This window comes from Bos indicus x Bos taurus, chromosome 10 (assembly GCF_003369695.1).
Source record: "Bos indicus x Bos taurus breed Angus x Brahman F1 hybrid chromosome 10, Bos_hybrid_MaternalHap_v2.0, whole genome shotgun sequence".
Taxonomy (NCBI): domain Eukaryota; kingdom Metazoa; phylum Chordata; class Mammalia; order Artiodactyla; family Bovidae; genus Bos; species Bos indicus x Bos taurus.
In genome coordinates, this window is record NC_040085.1 from 1,658,317 (window position 1) to 1,671,995 (window position 13,679).

A 13,679-nucleotide genomic window follows, 5' to 3' on the forward strand; every position below is an offset into this window, starting at 1 on the left:
CTGTGACCAGCTTCTTTCACTTAGCATAGTATTTATGATGTAGCATCAATCAGTACTCATTCCTCTTTATTGAAAATAGCATTCCATTGTGTGGATATGCCACATTTTTTTGCCCATTAATCGATTGATGGACACCTGAAATGTTTCTTCTTTTCAGCTGCTATGAGCATTCACGTACACATTTTTCTGTGGACATAAGTTTGCAGTTCCCTTTGGCATATATCTAACGGTGGAATTGCTGGGTCATATAGTAACTTGTGGGGGCTTCCCAGGTGGCGTAGTGGTGAAGAGCCTGCCTGCCAGTGCAGGAGACCCAAGAGACACAGATTCAGTCCCTGGGTCAGGAAGATCCCTGGAGAAGGAAATGGCAACCCACTCCAGTACTCTTCCCCGGGAAATCCCATGGACAGAGGAGCCTGGCAGGCTACAGTCCATGGGGTCGCAAAGAGTCAGACACGACTGAGCGCGTATGCATAGTAACTTGTGTTTAACTTCTGAGGAACGGCCAAATAGCTATTAATGTTGAACTTCTCTTCGTGTGCTTATGAGCCATTTATAGATGATCTTTGGGAAAATCCTTTGCCCATTTTTTAATTGAGTTGTCATTTTATTTTTAGATGTAGGAGCTCTTTATAGTGTATGGTGAATATAAGTCTCTTACCCAATTTGCAAACGTTTTCTCCCATTCTATGGGTTGTTTTCTTTGATAGCGTACTTTGAAGCACACAGGCTTTAATTTTTATGAAGTCCACTTTATTTTTTGTTGTTGTTTCTAGTGCCTTTGGTGCTGTAGCTAGGAAACCGTTACCTACATGTACAAAGATGCATGTATGAGAAGGTTCACTGCACTCTCTGAAATACTAATAAAATGTAAAGAAACTGTTCATTGAAAGGAATACGATTAAATAAATTATGACACACACACCCCTAAAAGAAACCATTGCTTAATCCAGGGTAGCAAAAGCTTTTGTCTGGGTTTTCTTATAAGAGATTTATAGTCTTAGCTCCTCCATTTAGTTCTTTATGATCTCTTCTGAGTTAATTTTTGTTTATGGAGTGAGGTAGGGGTCTGATTTCTTAATTTTTGAACCTGGATATTTAGTTGTCCCAGCATCATTTTTTGAAAAGACTGTTCTCTCCCTATTTAAGTATCTTGGAGCTTACATTACATGTTCGAACAAATGCATACAGCTTAGGAGAACAAATATTACAAAAGCCAAATTTACCTACGATTTGGATTTTTCTTAATCTGTTTAACACTCTCTGTTCCTTTGTTTCTTCATGAGGGAATGTGAAAAATTGATCTTTCCAGCTATGTGTGTCTTAGAGTGTCGGTGAAGGGAAGGGGGGGAGAGAATACCAGAGTAAAACGTAGTAATTCCATAAAAAAATTTTTTCCAGGATGTAATTTCACACAGAACCAAACTGAATAAGAAAAAAGGTGGAGAGATGGAAATACTGAATAACATTGACAACCAAGGGATCAAAAGTTTGAGTAAGGAGAGGAGAAAAACACTGGAAACATATCAGCAGCTTTTTTATCTTTTACAGGTGAGAATAATTTCTTTCACTGTGAGTGGGTAAATGCTATGCTCCCTGTTGATGTTTTACAGCAGATCTTCTCCCATGCTAAGGCCATAATAGTTTACACATTCTGAGCGCTCCTAAGGACCAAGTATTATTCTAGGTGCTCCACATACGTTTTCTCATTTTAATTCCTACTACAGCCCTGGGCACCTTCAGAAAATGACTGATTGTTATTCTCATTACATGTGAGAAAACTGAGACCCAATAAATGGTGATGAAAGGGTATGGGGACCCTGGCTGTTGACTTAAAGCTTGTCCTGCTTTCCATGACTACGTTACACTCCAGTTATCAGCATAGACAGTATAAATCTACCAATAACATAAGCAGATGCTGTCAAACATGGGAAAACTAACTATGTGAAAACCGGATCAGTGCCAGAACTGGCCTGCCCTTCTTTTGAGGAAGGAGCTGGGGAGTTTGGATTAGGGAAATAGGATTCCTTTTTTTTCATTATTTCCATGACATCACTCTTCTCTAAATGAACAGTAATTTTCCATTGCTTCCTGAGTGTGGGTGAGAACTCAGCTGAACTGGTTACAGCTGGACTCTGGTGGACCAGTTTTGTTTGTTTGTTTGCTTGACCATTGATTAACCTCATCCACCCTCCGGCACATACAGTGAGTCCCTAAGGGAACAGTTAGAGATAGAAACAGGGCCTCCCCTAAGATGAAAACTTTCCCCAAAACGGTGGATCGGCAGTTCTTCCTTGAAAGTCCGGTGTCCCTGGGGCCACTGCTGGTGGCCCTGATCCCGTCAAGGCTTGGAGATGCTTGAAATCTTTGCTTGAGGATCTCACTGGCATCATGTACACCGAGAACACGTTGCCCAAACCCTAAGTGAGGGGTAGCTGCCCAGCTGAGAGAAGAGACTGATTTTGGTAGAGTTGAGCGTGCTCTGCTTAGAATAGACTGGAGCACAGGTACAGTACCCCAGATGTCCACGAGGTGGCGGCATTGAAGGAAAAATGTTAAAACAAAATTGTCCTTGGAATCCACTGCTGAATGACAGCTTGCTTTCCAGAAAGAAGAGGGTCTCACACTGGGTGGGGAAGATTTTTTGTCTGCTGAAATTAGGTTAATGTTCATCCACCAGCTAGAAATTTAATCTCAGGAATTTACCATTTTTGACATCTGTTAACTTACTGTGGTGTTGGAGAAGACTCTTGAGAGTCCCTTGGACTGCAAGGAGGAGATCAGCCCTGGGATTTCTTTGGAAGGAATGATGCTGAAGCTGAAACTCCAGTACTTTGGCCACCTCATGCGAAGAGTTGACTCATTGGAAAAGACTCTGATGCTGGGAGGGATTGGGGGCAGGAGGAGAAGGGGACGACAGAGGATGAGATGGCTGGATGGCATCACTGACTCGATGGACGTGAGTCTAAGTGAACTCTGGGAGTTGATGATGGACAGGGAGGCCTCGCGTGCTGTGATTCATGGGGTCGCAAAGAGTCGGACACGACTGAGCGACTGAAATGAACTGAACTGAACTTCCAAGTGTGTGAAGCTTCTTAAGGAATTAGTTTTCCGATGTTGAATTTTGACAGAATTTGTGACATTTAAGAAGGTGAAAATTTAGTCATTCGCCTAAAGATCCCCTGGAGGAGGGGATGGCAACCCACTCCAGTATTCTTGCCTGGAGAATCCCCATGGGCAGAGGAGCCTGGCGGGCTACAGTCCATGGGGTTGCAAAGAGTCAGACACGACTGAGCGACTTGGCACACACGCACACTAAGATTTGTATAATTTATGCTGCTGTGTAAATGGAGGCTCACTAATGGAAATGAGAAAAAGCACTGGAACATGTCTGGAATAATTCCACAAGTTTTATTCCCTAAACTATCCAAAACGGATAGAACCATAGCATGACCATTCAGTTGTATCGACTGAAGTGTCAAAACACCGTGATTTTTCTTCACCTTTTCTTCTCTCTGGAGACATTAACCCAATACTAACAAGGAAACTCGGAGAAGGCAATGGCACCCCACTCCAGTACTCTTGCCTGGAAAATCCCATGGACCGAAGAGCCTGGTGGGCTACAGTCCATGAGGTCTCGAAGAGTCGGACACGACTGAGCGACTTCACTTTCCCTTTTCACTTTCATGCATTGGAGAAGGAAATGGCAACCCACTCCAGTGTTCTTGCCTGGAGAATCCCAGGGATGGTGGAGCCTGGTGGGCTGCCATCTATGGGGTTGCACAGAGTCGGACACGACTGAGGCAACTTAGCAGCAGCAGCAACGAGGAAACTAGAGAGAAGCAAATGGTATGGACCTTTCATCTCTGGAAATTCTTAGGCAAAGCAGCCTGTCAACTAGTACAGGTTTTGCTGTGGGCTTGGGGGAGCCTAGTGGGCTGCCGCCTATGGGGTCGCACAGAGTCGGACACGACTGAAGTGACTTAGCCTTAGCAGTAGCAGTCTCCTTAATGTGAGCTTAAATTTAAAGTTTTTAGCTCATCTGAGAGGAGTCAGGAGTGGTCTTCTTCATCTGTAATTTTCCTTTCATAAAAGCCCATATCTTATATGGGAAAAGAATCACCCCAGAACTCTCAGAAAGTTCTCCTGAGCTCCTTATTCATAACATTTCAGCCAGTCATTACAAGCTTGAGAATAAATCTAAGTAGTAAACTGAACTAGAATTCGGGTTTTCTTAAAAATTTTAAAGCTGAACTTCTTGAGAATATTAAATACTGGTTTCCCATGTGTTTCTTTTATGTAAAATACAAAAGAAAAGGACAGTTTTCTTTTCTCACTGCAAGGAAGATGAAGAGTAAGACTTTTGCATTTCTCTGTCACTTTAATTTTTTTTTTTTTTTCTTCTAACCTCTGATTAGTGTAATTCCTTCAGAAAAACCACACCAGCACAAAGTCTGGGGCTATATCTCTTGAACTCCATCCTCACCTGAGCTCCTTGTCAATTTTTTTTTTTTAATTCTTGTCAATCTTTAAAACTTGTCAATCTTTTTTTTTCTTATCAGTTTCTTCTGGCATTTTCCCCATGACCTACCCTGAACTTTACCGTTCAGCCTCCTTGTCTTGCTCTTCCTTTCTCATGCTTTGTAAAACATCATGGCCGGGCTTCCCCGGTGGCTCAGTGGTAAAGAATTTGCCTGCTAATGCAGGAGACACATCCCTAGTCCATGAAGATCCTACAAGCCACGGAGCAACTAAGCCCATATGCCACAACTACTGAGCCGTCACTCTGGAGCCCGTGCTCTGCAAGGAGAGAAGCCACCACACTCAGAAGCCCGTGCCCTGGATCTAACAGTCGCCCCCGCTGCTTACTGCAACTGGAGAAGGCCCACACACAGCCACAAATAGAATGATCCTTAAGATAAAGAAAAGTCATTTAGAAAACATAAAATATTTTTTAAACCATTACGGCCATCCCATTGTCTGTCTCATACCCTTTGCTTTTGCTTTCTAGTCTCAGAATATAGACTGTGTTGATTCATTCATCAGTCCTTCTAAGACAATCTCTATAGCTCAACCCTTGATCCATTCTTGCCAGTCTCTTCAGATAGCTCAGCCACCCCCCTCTCTTCTTTGTCTCTACGATAAATATTAATATGTGCCTTCAAATGGTGAACAGTATAAAATATTCATAATGTAATTATAGTCCATAAAATATGACATGATAGAGTATATAAAATTTAAATCCTACCATAACTTTCTATTATAACTTCCTATAGCATAGTAGTGTTGTTAGCTGCTACCTGTCTTAATATGAGCCAGATACTCTTCTGTGTGCCTCATACATAAGAATTCATTAAAGAATAAAGAACTGGGGGTCCTCTCTGCTTTAATAGTATATTAACATACAGTCTTGTGGGGGGCGTTTCGTCTTCTCTCTTTAGACCAATCCTTCATACCTGGCTAAGCTGATTTTCCAGATGCCACAGAACAAGTCAACTAAATTTATGGATACAGTTATTTTCACCCTGTACAATTATGCTTCCAATCAGCGAGAAGAATATCTACTCCTCAAGCTTTTTAAAACTGCTCTGGAGGAAGAAATAGCGTACGTATATATGTAAAAATACCAACACGTTTTGTTAGTGGTGGATTTCTCTGATTTACTAACATGAGAGCTCACTCATTGGAAAACACCCTGATGCTGGGAAAGATTGAAGGCAAAAGGAGAAGAGGGTGGCAGAGGATGAGATGGTTGGATGGTATCACCAACTCAATAGACATGAATTTGAGCAAACTCCCGGAGGTACTGAAGGACAGGGAAGCCTGGAGTCTGCAGTCTGTGGGGTCACAAAAAGTCGGACACAATTTGGTGACTGAACAACAGTTAGAAGTTATTTATACGTATTAAAATGTATCAAATTTCTTAAGAAACTTCTACATCATAGATATATTCAAGTACAACTTTCTCCTTTTCTAGTGCTGAATTAACTTTTGATTTTGCAAGCATACAAAGCTTATTAAAGTCAGTGAGAGGGAATTCCCTGGTGCTCCAGTGATTAGGACTTTGTGCTCCCACTGCTAAGGGCCTGGGTTCAATCCCTGGTCAAGGAACTAAAATCCCACAGGCCATGCTGTGTGGCCAAAAAAAATAGAAAAAGAGAAAAAAGTCCGTGAGGAAAAATGAACTTCATTAAAATCATGTGAGTAATAAAACCATAATCAGAGGAGGATAATGATCTCTGCTAAATAGTCTTTCCTTCTTATGGAGCTTAAGCTGCTTTTTACTCATTTATTTTCTGACTTAGTTTATGTTTAAAATGTGTAGTTAACTGTAAGGAATGGGGGGAAAAAACACCCCATAAGAAATACCTTTAGCCTTCCTTCCTTCTGGATACCTTAAGCAGTGCTAATCTCATGGGTCTCCAAAGCTCGTAGCCAGGCCCCTCTGCCCTCAGGGTGTCTATATGGCATCATGAGAAATAGCAATGCTATGCAGTAGAACAAGGTAAGGACTAAATGAATGACATGAACAGTGTCAGAGGGACGGAAAGAAAAGTTCCAATTAGGTCAATTGATAGAGATTTTATGAATGAGAAAGGAGTTGACCCAAAACCTTGAAGAATATAGTTTTTATAAAAAGAAATGGAAGAGAGAAGTAAGGCATCATGGTGAGAGAAACAGCATGGGCCGAGGGGCAAGAGAGAAAGTAGATGAGGGACATCCCTGGGGGTCCAATGGTTAAGACTCTGCGTTTTCACTGCCTAGGGCTCAGTTCGATTCCTGGTGAGGGAACTAAGATCCCGAAAGCCGCACAGCAAGGCCAAAAATAAAAAATAAAGGAAGTAGATTAGTTTCGCCAAGAGGTAACTTAATCAGTGACCACCAGGACGTGAGGGTTGGGCCAGATCATAGGAGATAGTTGAGCAGAGGCTCAAGTGCGGAAGCTCTTTTTACTTTTGTGCAAGGTTTTTGACATGACCACATGGAATTTTTAGATTGATCTCCCACCTGCATACGAACGGGATGAATTGGAGCTACACAGTTCAGGGAAATGGGGGAGTGAGAAGGAAAAAGGCACAGCTTAGATTTTCAGCACACTGAGTCTAAGTTTTAGGTATAGAACATGTGGACGAAACTATCCAGCAGAATATTAGAAATTCAAGACTAGCTCCCAGGAAAGAGATAGGGAGCATCACACCCGTACACCATCACCCAGTATTATTAATTATTATTATTAGTCTAGGTCTGCTTTTAGTTCACCCCTGCCTTCTAGATTGGAATTCAAGCTGAGAAATTACTTTTAGATTCTTAAATTTCTTGAATAAGAAACTCATCGTATACCTGAAACTTAACATTGTAAATCAACTCTACCCCAACAAAAATTTTAAAAACAAACACTCATCTTACAAATGATAGCTTTCTCTTATTTCTTTAATTGTGGGAGTGGTAGATTCTGGGAACCAGTTTATTTAATGGACACTCAGGCTTCCAATTACTCCTGACAAAGTAGAATTAGGATTTGCATTGTAGACCCTACTCTGCAGGTCCTGTTTACCCTGCAGACTTTGGCCGGATGGATCAGGCACGTGGTCTAGTGATGAAGGCAGATAGAGTGGTCATACTTAGAGTGAAAGCTTTGCCCTAACTTTCTGCAGATTTCAGACTTAGGTTGTAATACCCAAGACAGCACGTGGGGCTTGTCACCCAAAAGTCTCCTTAGACTCAGGAGTCCTCACCGAATAGAGACGGGAGATAGCTTCCTTTTAAATCACACTGCCTTTGATCGTCAACGGGCTAAAATACAGCCCCCTTCTTCCCCACCCCCATCCCCTGTCCAAAGCCCTTGTCTGTCAGAATATACACTGCTTAAAACTCAGTCCGTAGAAGCAAGCCATTTTTGTTTGGTTTGGGCTTTTTTTAGATCCAAGGTGGACCAGGTCCAGGACATAGTTACTGGGAACCCTACGGTCATCAAGATGGTCGTCAGCTTCAACAGAGGTGCCCGTGGGCAGAACATGCTGCGCCAGCTCCTGGCTCCAGTGGTAAAAGAGATCATTGATGACAAGTCCCTGATCATCAACACGAGCCCCGTCGAGGTGTACAAGGCCTGGGTGAACCAACTCGAAACGCAGACTGGAGAAGCCAGGTAGCAAAGCCAGGGCAATGCTGGTTTTCAGTGATGTTTTATTACTTCTATGTATATATTTATACATACTCTTAAACACGGTTAAAAAACAAAATTTGCTGTACAAAATTACTTTTCAATCCAAGATTTATTACCTCTCTTTAATATCTCCAGGCAGGCAACATTCCTGGACTCCTGCTCATCTTAGTGGTACATTTTATTTTCAGATTTCAGTACCAGTTGATGCCCAAAGCCACAATTTCTGTAGTTCTTTCTCTTGGTTTTTCCTTGTATATTCCTAAACCTGGACCTTGAAATGGTATACTATTTCTTTTCACTTGATAATACCTACTTTTCTACAGTTACCAAATAAGTAACTTGAACATGTAAGCATTAATTAGCCGGGTGGGGTTGGCTTATTTTAGGTAGTATGGTAGATCTAAGCAATCCCAGGCTTTTATTTCCTGCAAAAGGGCACCTTGTAAAATTTCATTAGGATGTGCACAGAGAATTATATAGGTGGTTGTCACAGCATTGTTTGTAATTGCCAAAGTTAGGGAGAGTCAAAATATTTAGCTTTGGGGAATCTGTTAAATAAATGTATAACACATAATGTAGTAACTAACCATTGGGAATGGTGGTATAGAAATATATTTGTTGGCCTGGGGAAAATGTTCACGATATAGGTTTTGGCTGTAGCTTGATACAGTAACTCATTTTCTGTGTAAAGAAAACACATGCATTTATAGACACACACACACAAAGAATCTATATGGGATGTGTATAAACATGAACTGCATTATACCCACATACACACGTGTGCAGAAAACCTAGAAAGTTAAAAGAGGGAAAGTAGCTGTCTCTGGGTCAATACTATTTCCTTGTTGGCTTATAGGCAACTTTTTCTGTAAAGAACATACTGTTCTTGGTTGGGATGGGATAACGGGAGGGGAGGACAGCTCATGAGGGAGGGGATATATATAATTATGACTGATTCATATTGCTGTGCAGCAGAAACCAAGGCAACATTGTCAAGCAATTTTCCACCACTTAAAAAGTTAGAAAGGAGCATACTGCTCATTATGATTAAAAAGAGAGAGAGAGAGTTAGCTGGGTCTACCTCTCCTGGGCCTGCCTGTTGTTTTGGAAAAGTGCAGATGGAGCTCCTGGAGTCACCCCCATGCACTAGCATCTGAGGGTTCCCTGCAGGCATGTGGGGTCTCCCCCACCCCTCTCCACGAGCGAGCATTTTGTCATTGGAGCCGGTGGGCAAACCCCAATTCACCATGCGAAGCTTGACTGGAGAGCCAACAGGGCAAGGATACAAATGCTTCTGCCTAGGCCCCCAATTAATGAGAAGCCCTTGTTGTGGTTTCAGCAACCTGCCCTACGATGTGACCACAGAGCAAGCGCTGACGTACCCGGAAGTGAGAACCAAACTGGAGGCCTCCATCGAGCACCTGAGAAGGGTCACCGACCAAGTCCTGAATTCCATCATCTCCTCCCTCGATCTGCTGCCGTAAGTCGTATACGTGGCAGCTTTATCTTTCATTGCTGGAAGTTCTTGAAATGCCATATAAAATAGACCCCAGTAGCAAATACGCGTTTCCCTCTTACCATCTTCACGACTTTGGAAGTTTGCCTACACGCGCGTTTTCAGTTCATAACTTCCGGGAAGAGGGAACGATAGAAAACGGTCCTCGTTACCATCGTCTGTGGCAGTCCTGTGATTCCGTCACCATCTCATTTTGTGTTTAATTTTTACAAAAGCTGCTCGGCTTTAGTTGACGGGAACAATTGCAGTGCATTTCTTCCTCACTTAGCCTTTTTCCATTATTTTCTTTTGTCATCTGTTTTCCATGTAGTTATGGATTGAGGTATATAGCGAAAGTACTGAAGAATTCGATCCATGAGAAATTTCCTGACGCAACAGAAGATGAGCTATTAAAGGTAGATTTTCAAGGGTGATCTCACCATAGCTTCTCTTGGGGGTAGGAGCCAAAATTACTAACACACCATTTTGTAAAGGTTTTCCCCTTGTATGGCTGTTTATAACAAGCTGCAAGTCTTCTATTTCTAATGACTCTCAAGATTATTAACTATTATGAGGTTAATTGGGAGCTCTCAAACATTATCAAGATTCTTTATATTAGAAAATTTGGGTGGCGATAGTATATTTTCACCAAAAATAAGTTTGTTAACTTCATTTGTAATGTGTGATTATAGTCACTACCTTTACTTAACTCCTTGTTAGGATTCAGATCAGAAAATGATTTACTATCTTGGGAAATGTCAATTAATATTAACTTTAAAAAAAAAAAAAACCCTCCAGGGACTTCCCTGGTGGTCCAGTGGTTAGGACTCCATGATCTCACTGCCAAGGGTCTGGGTTCAATCCCTGGTCAGGGAACTACAATATCCCGCAGCCATGAGACCAAAAAACAAAACAAAAACACTCCAAACTCGAGTTTTCTCTCCCAAAAATAGTCTCTTCTTCTGCCTCCCTCCAGATTGTTGGAAACCTCCTGTACTACCGGTACATGAACCCAGCCATCGTCGCCCCTGACGGCTTTGATATCATCGACATGACAGCCGGAGGTCAGATCAATTCGGACCAGAGGAGAAACTTAGGATCAGTGGCCAAGGTCCTGCAGCATGCAGCCTCCAACAAGCTCTTCGAAGGAGAAAACGAGCACCTCTCCTCTATGAACAGTTATTTATCAGAGACGTATCAGGAGTTCAGGTGAAAGGGGTCATTACCTTTGGAGAAGCTTGCAAGGTGGTAGACGAGAGTAAAGTGTATTCTGTGCCCAGAGCTGAAGCTGGGGGTGAGGGCAGGAACCCCAGGGGGCTGCTTGCATTTCTTTTTTTTCTTTTTTAATTATAAATTGTGTTAAATTATCACCTTAGCATAAACCTCTTCCCCCCCCCTTTTTTTTTATAAAGCCTTTTTAATTTTAATTTTATTTAGTCATTTATGCTTTTGACCACACTGCGCAGCATACAGGATCTTAGTTCCCCAACCAGGGGTTGAACCCGTACCCCTGCGCTGGAAGGGCAGAGTCTTACCCAGTGGACCACCAGCAAAGTCCCTGCTGGCATTTCTCGTGCTGGTTGCCACCGTGAGAAAGAGGAGGCAGGGATGATCAGGCCGAGTTCCCTCCGTCTGGTGTTCCCGATCCTGCCCCTATACCCAGTGCCCCTGTTACATTGAGTCATCCCCATATGAATGATTTGTGCTTTTGACAAAAAGAAATATTGAATCATCTTGGTATGTTTAGGCTTGTGTGTGCTCACTCAGTCTTGTCCAATTCTTTGTGACCCTTTGGACTATAGCCCGCCAGGCTCCTCTGTCCATGGGATTTTTCCAGGCAAGAATACCAGAGTGAGTTGCCATTTCCTCCTCCAGGGAATCTTCCCAACCCAGGGATCGAACCCCTGGCTTCTGCATTGCAGGAGGATTTTTTTTTTTAACTGCTGAGCCACTGGGGAAACCCCTAGGCTTGTAGTACTTAAAAAAAGAATCAAAATAGCTAACTTCTACTTTTTTGAACTTGGAAAAAGGATTATGTTTTGTCTATTCAGGAAAACTTGCCTTATCTGTACCAAACAATGGTAGGAAACAGCGCATTTGGTTTTGACAGGTGGGGAAAATCCAGCTGTTACACTTAGAGGATTGTGTGTGAATGTGTCCTGTGCTCGAACATCTCTTAAATACACATGTGAGACAATTCTATTGATCGTTTGCTCTCCAAGTTCTATCACTGATGATTCCATGGGACGTGGGAGGAGGCACGAGTCTCGGAGGCTTGTCTGCTCGCTCAGAAGCTCTCTAAGGAAGCACACTCCTCTTGGCCTTCGTTTTCTCTTTTCTGTCAGTCAGTCATACAAGTGGGACATCCATGGAGCCCCAACTTGGAAAATGATAATTTTCTATTCCTCAGTTTTCCTCTAGATTAGTGATTTATCTGCTGACAGAGATAGTTTATGAGCATTCATCTCTGTTTGGAATTTTTGGCCTCTCATGAAGAAATTACCCCAAATCCTCTTATTATGAGAAACCTTGATTTTTCTCACACTGCTAATTTTAGATATGCTCCCTGACTAAAAAAGTAACATCCATTTCTTGCGAATTTAGCTGTTCTTTTGTACTTGCTTTTTTGTCAGATTATTCCTACTAAACACCAATGTTTCCAATTCTTCTTCATTTTAAAGAAAAAACCAAAAGTCTCCCTTCATCTCCTAAATTCATCTGGTTTTTTTTTTTCTCTTCCACTTACATTCATCCTTTGCGTCCCTCAGCAACCATGAAAGACGATCGGCAAGGGAGCACAGGGAGGCCAGCTGTCCGTGGGAGCATGGCTGCCCGCCGGTTCCCCTCCCCCGGCCTTGGGGTGGGAAGGCAGGGCTCTTTCTGGTGGACAAGTCTTGGGTGCCCTTACGAGATACACCAAGGATACTTCAGGCATAGGAAACACTTAACACACTTACAGACTAAAATACCTGTTCTACCTGTGCTAAGAATCCCTCCTAAGTCATTATCGCAGCACACCTGGCTTTTCTGCATCTCTTGGTTGAAATTTACGGTAGCTTAAAATGGCAGCCTTTTGAAGAGTCTGAGCACTGGAGGGTGGAGCCGTTGCATGTAACTGTGTGTCTGGTCTTAACAGCCTTTCCAGCAGCAACTGTGGTCTAGATCAATTAGAGCAGAGTGGGCTTACCTTGCATTTTCGTCAGACTGGTAACAGAAACTCTGAAAGGCTGTTGAAGGCGCAGAAGGCAGAAGTTTGTGCCAATTAAAGTAGCAAATTTGATGTTACTAAAAAAAGTGGCATACATTTCTTGTAATTCCTTATCTTCTCTTAGAACCTCTTTTGACTTCCTTTTTGTCTTTTAATTAATTGCTTAACTGCTTTTGGGGTTATTTTCTCTGAAAAGACTTGATTCTTAGAGAACGTCAGTCTTGACACTTTTGTTTAGATTTCAGGGGGCATTTTTTAAATCATATTTTTTAAACAATATGCCCATAATTTAATTACACTGGCTCCATCACAAGGCCTGAGGCCTAACTGCTCTATCTGTCCCTGTTTGAGGAGCTGGGTGCGATACCCAGAAACATGGACTCGGCTTTGCCGTCTAGTCAACCCTGAAGGTGCTAGATTGGGTCCTCCAATAAGTGCGGGAAAACACAAAGCCCTCCCCATCACTGAAGATCTCACCATTTTGATAAAACTTACAAATTTGACTCTAAATTTTTTTTTTCCTTTTTTTAGGAAATATTTCAAAGAAGCATGTAATGTCCCTGAACCAGAAGAAAAGTTTAATATGGATAAATACACAGATGTGGTGACAGTCAGCAAGCCAGTCATTTATATTTCAATTGAAGAAATCATCAACACACATTCAGTAAGTGAGGCTGGAGGAGGGTCTTAGCAGTGGACCCAGGGTTCAGACATCAGTCTTGAGAATGTTTAGTTTCTTCAGAGAGTTACTGTGAGCTTGTGCTCCTGCTCATGTTCTTAATCCTAAAAAAAACACACTGTTTATTCCCGGC

At 42.2% G+C, this 13,679-nt stretch overlaps 1 protein-coding gene across 3 annotated transcripts in view; it reads left to right on the forward strand.

Moving 5' to 3' along the window:
• Positions 1–13,679, forward strand: part of IQGAP2 (IQ motif containing GTPase activating protein 2) — a 307,119-nt gene that overhangs the window by 263,969 nt on the left and 29,471 nt on the right. For all 3 annotated transcript variants that reach the window (XM_027552911.1, XM_027552912.1, XM_027552913.1), the window contains 7 exons: positions 1,402–1,551; positions 5,442–5,605; positions 7,922–8,146; positions 9,504–9,644; positions 9,991–10,075; positions 10,636–10,868; positions 13,399–13,531. In XM_027552911.1, coding sequence (XP_027408712.1) covers positions 1,402–1,551; positions 5,442–5,605; positions 7,922–8,146; positions 9,504–9,644; positions 9,991–10,075; positions 10,636–10,868; positions 13,399–13,531 — 1,131 coding nt within the window. The remainder of the gene's footprint in view (positions 1–1,401; positions 1,552–5,441; positions 5,606–7,921; positions 8,147–9,503; positions 9,645–9,990; positions 10,076–10,635; positions 10,869–13,398; positions 13,532–13,679) is intronic.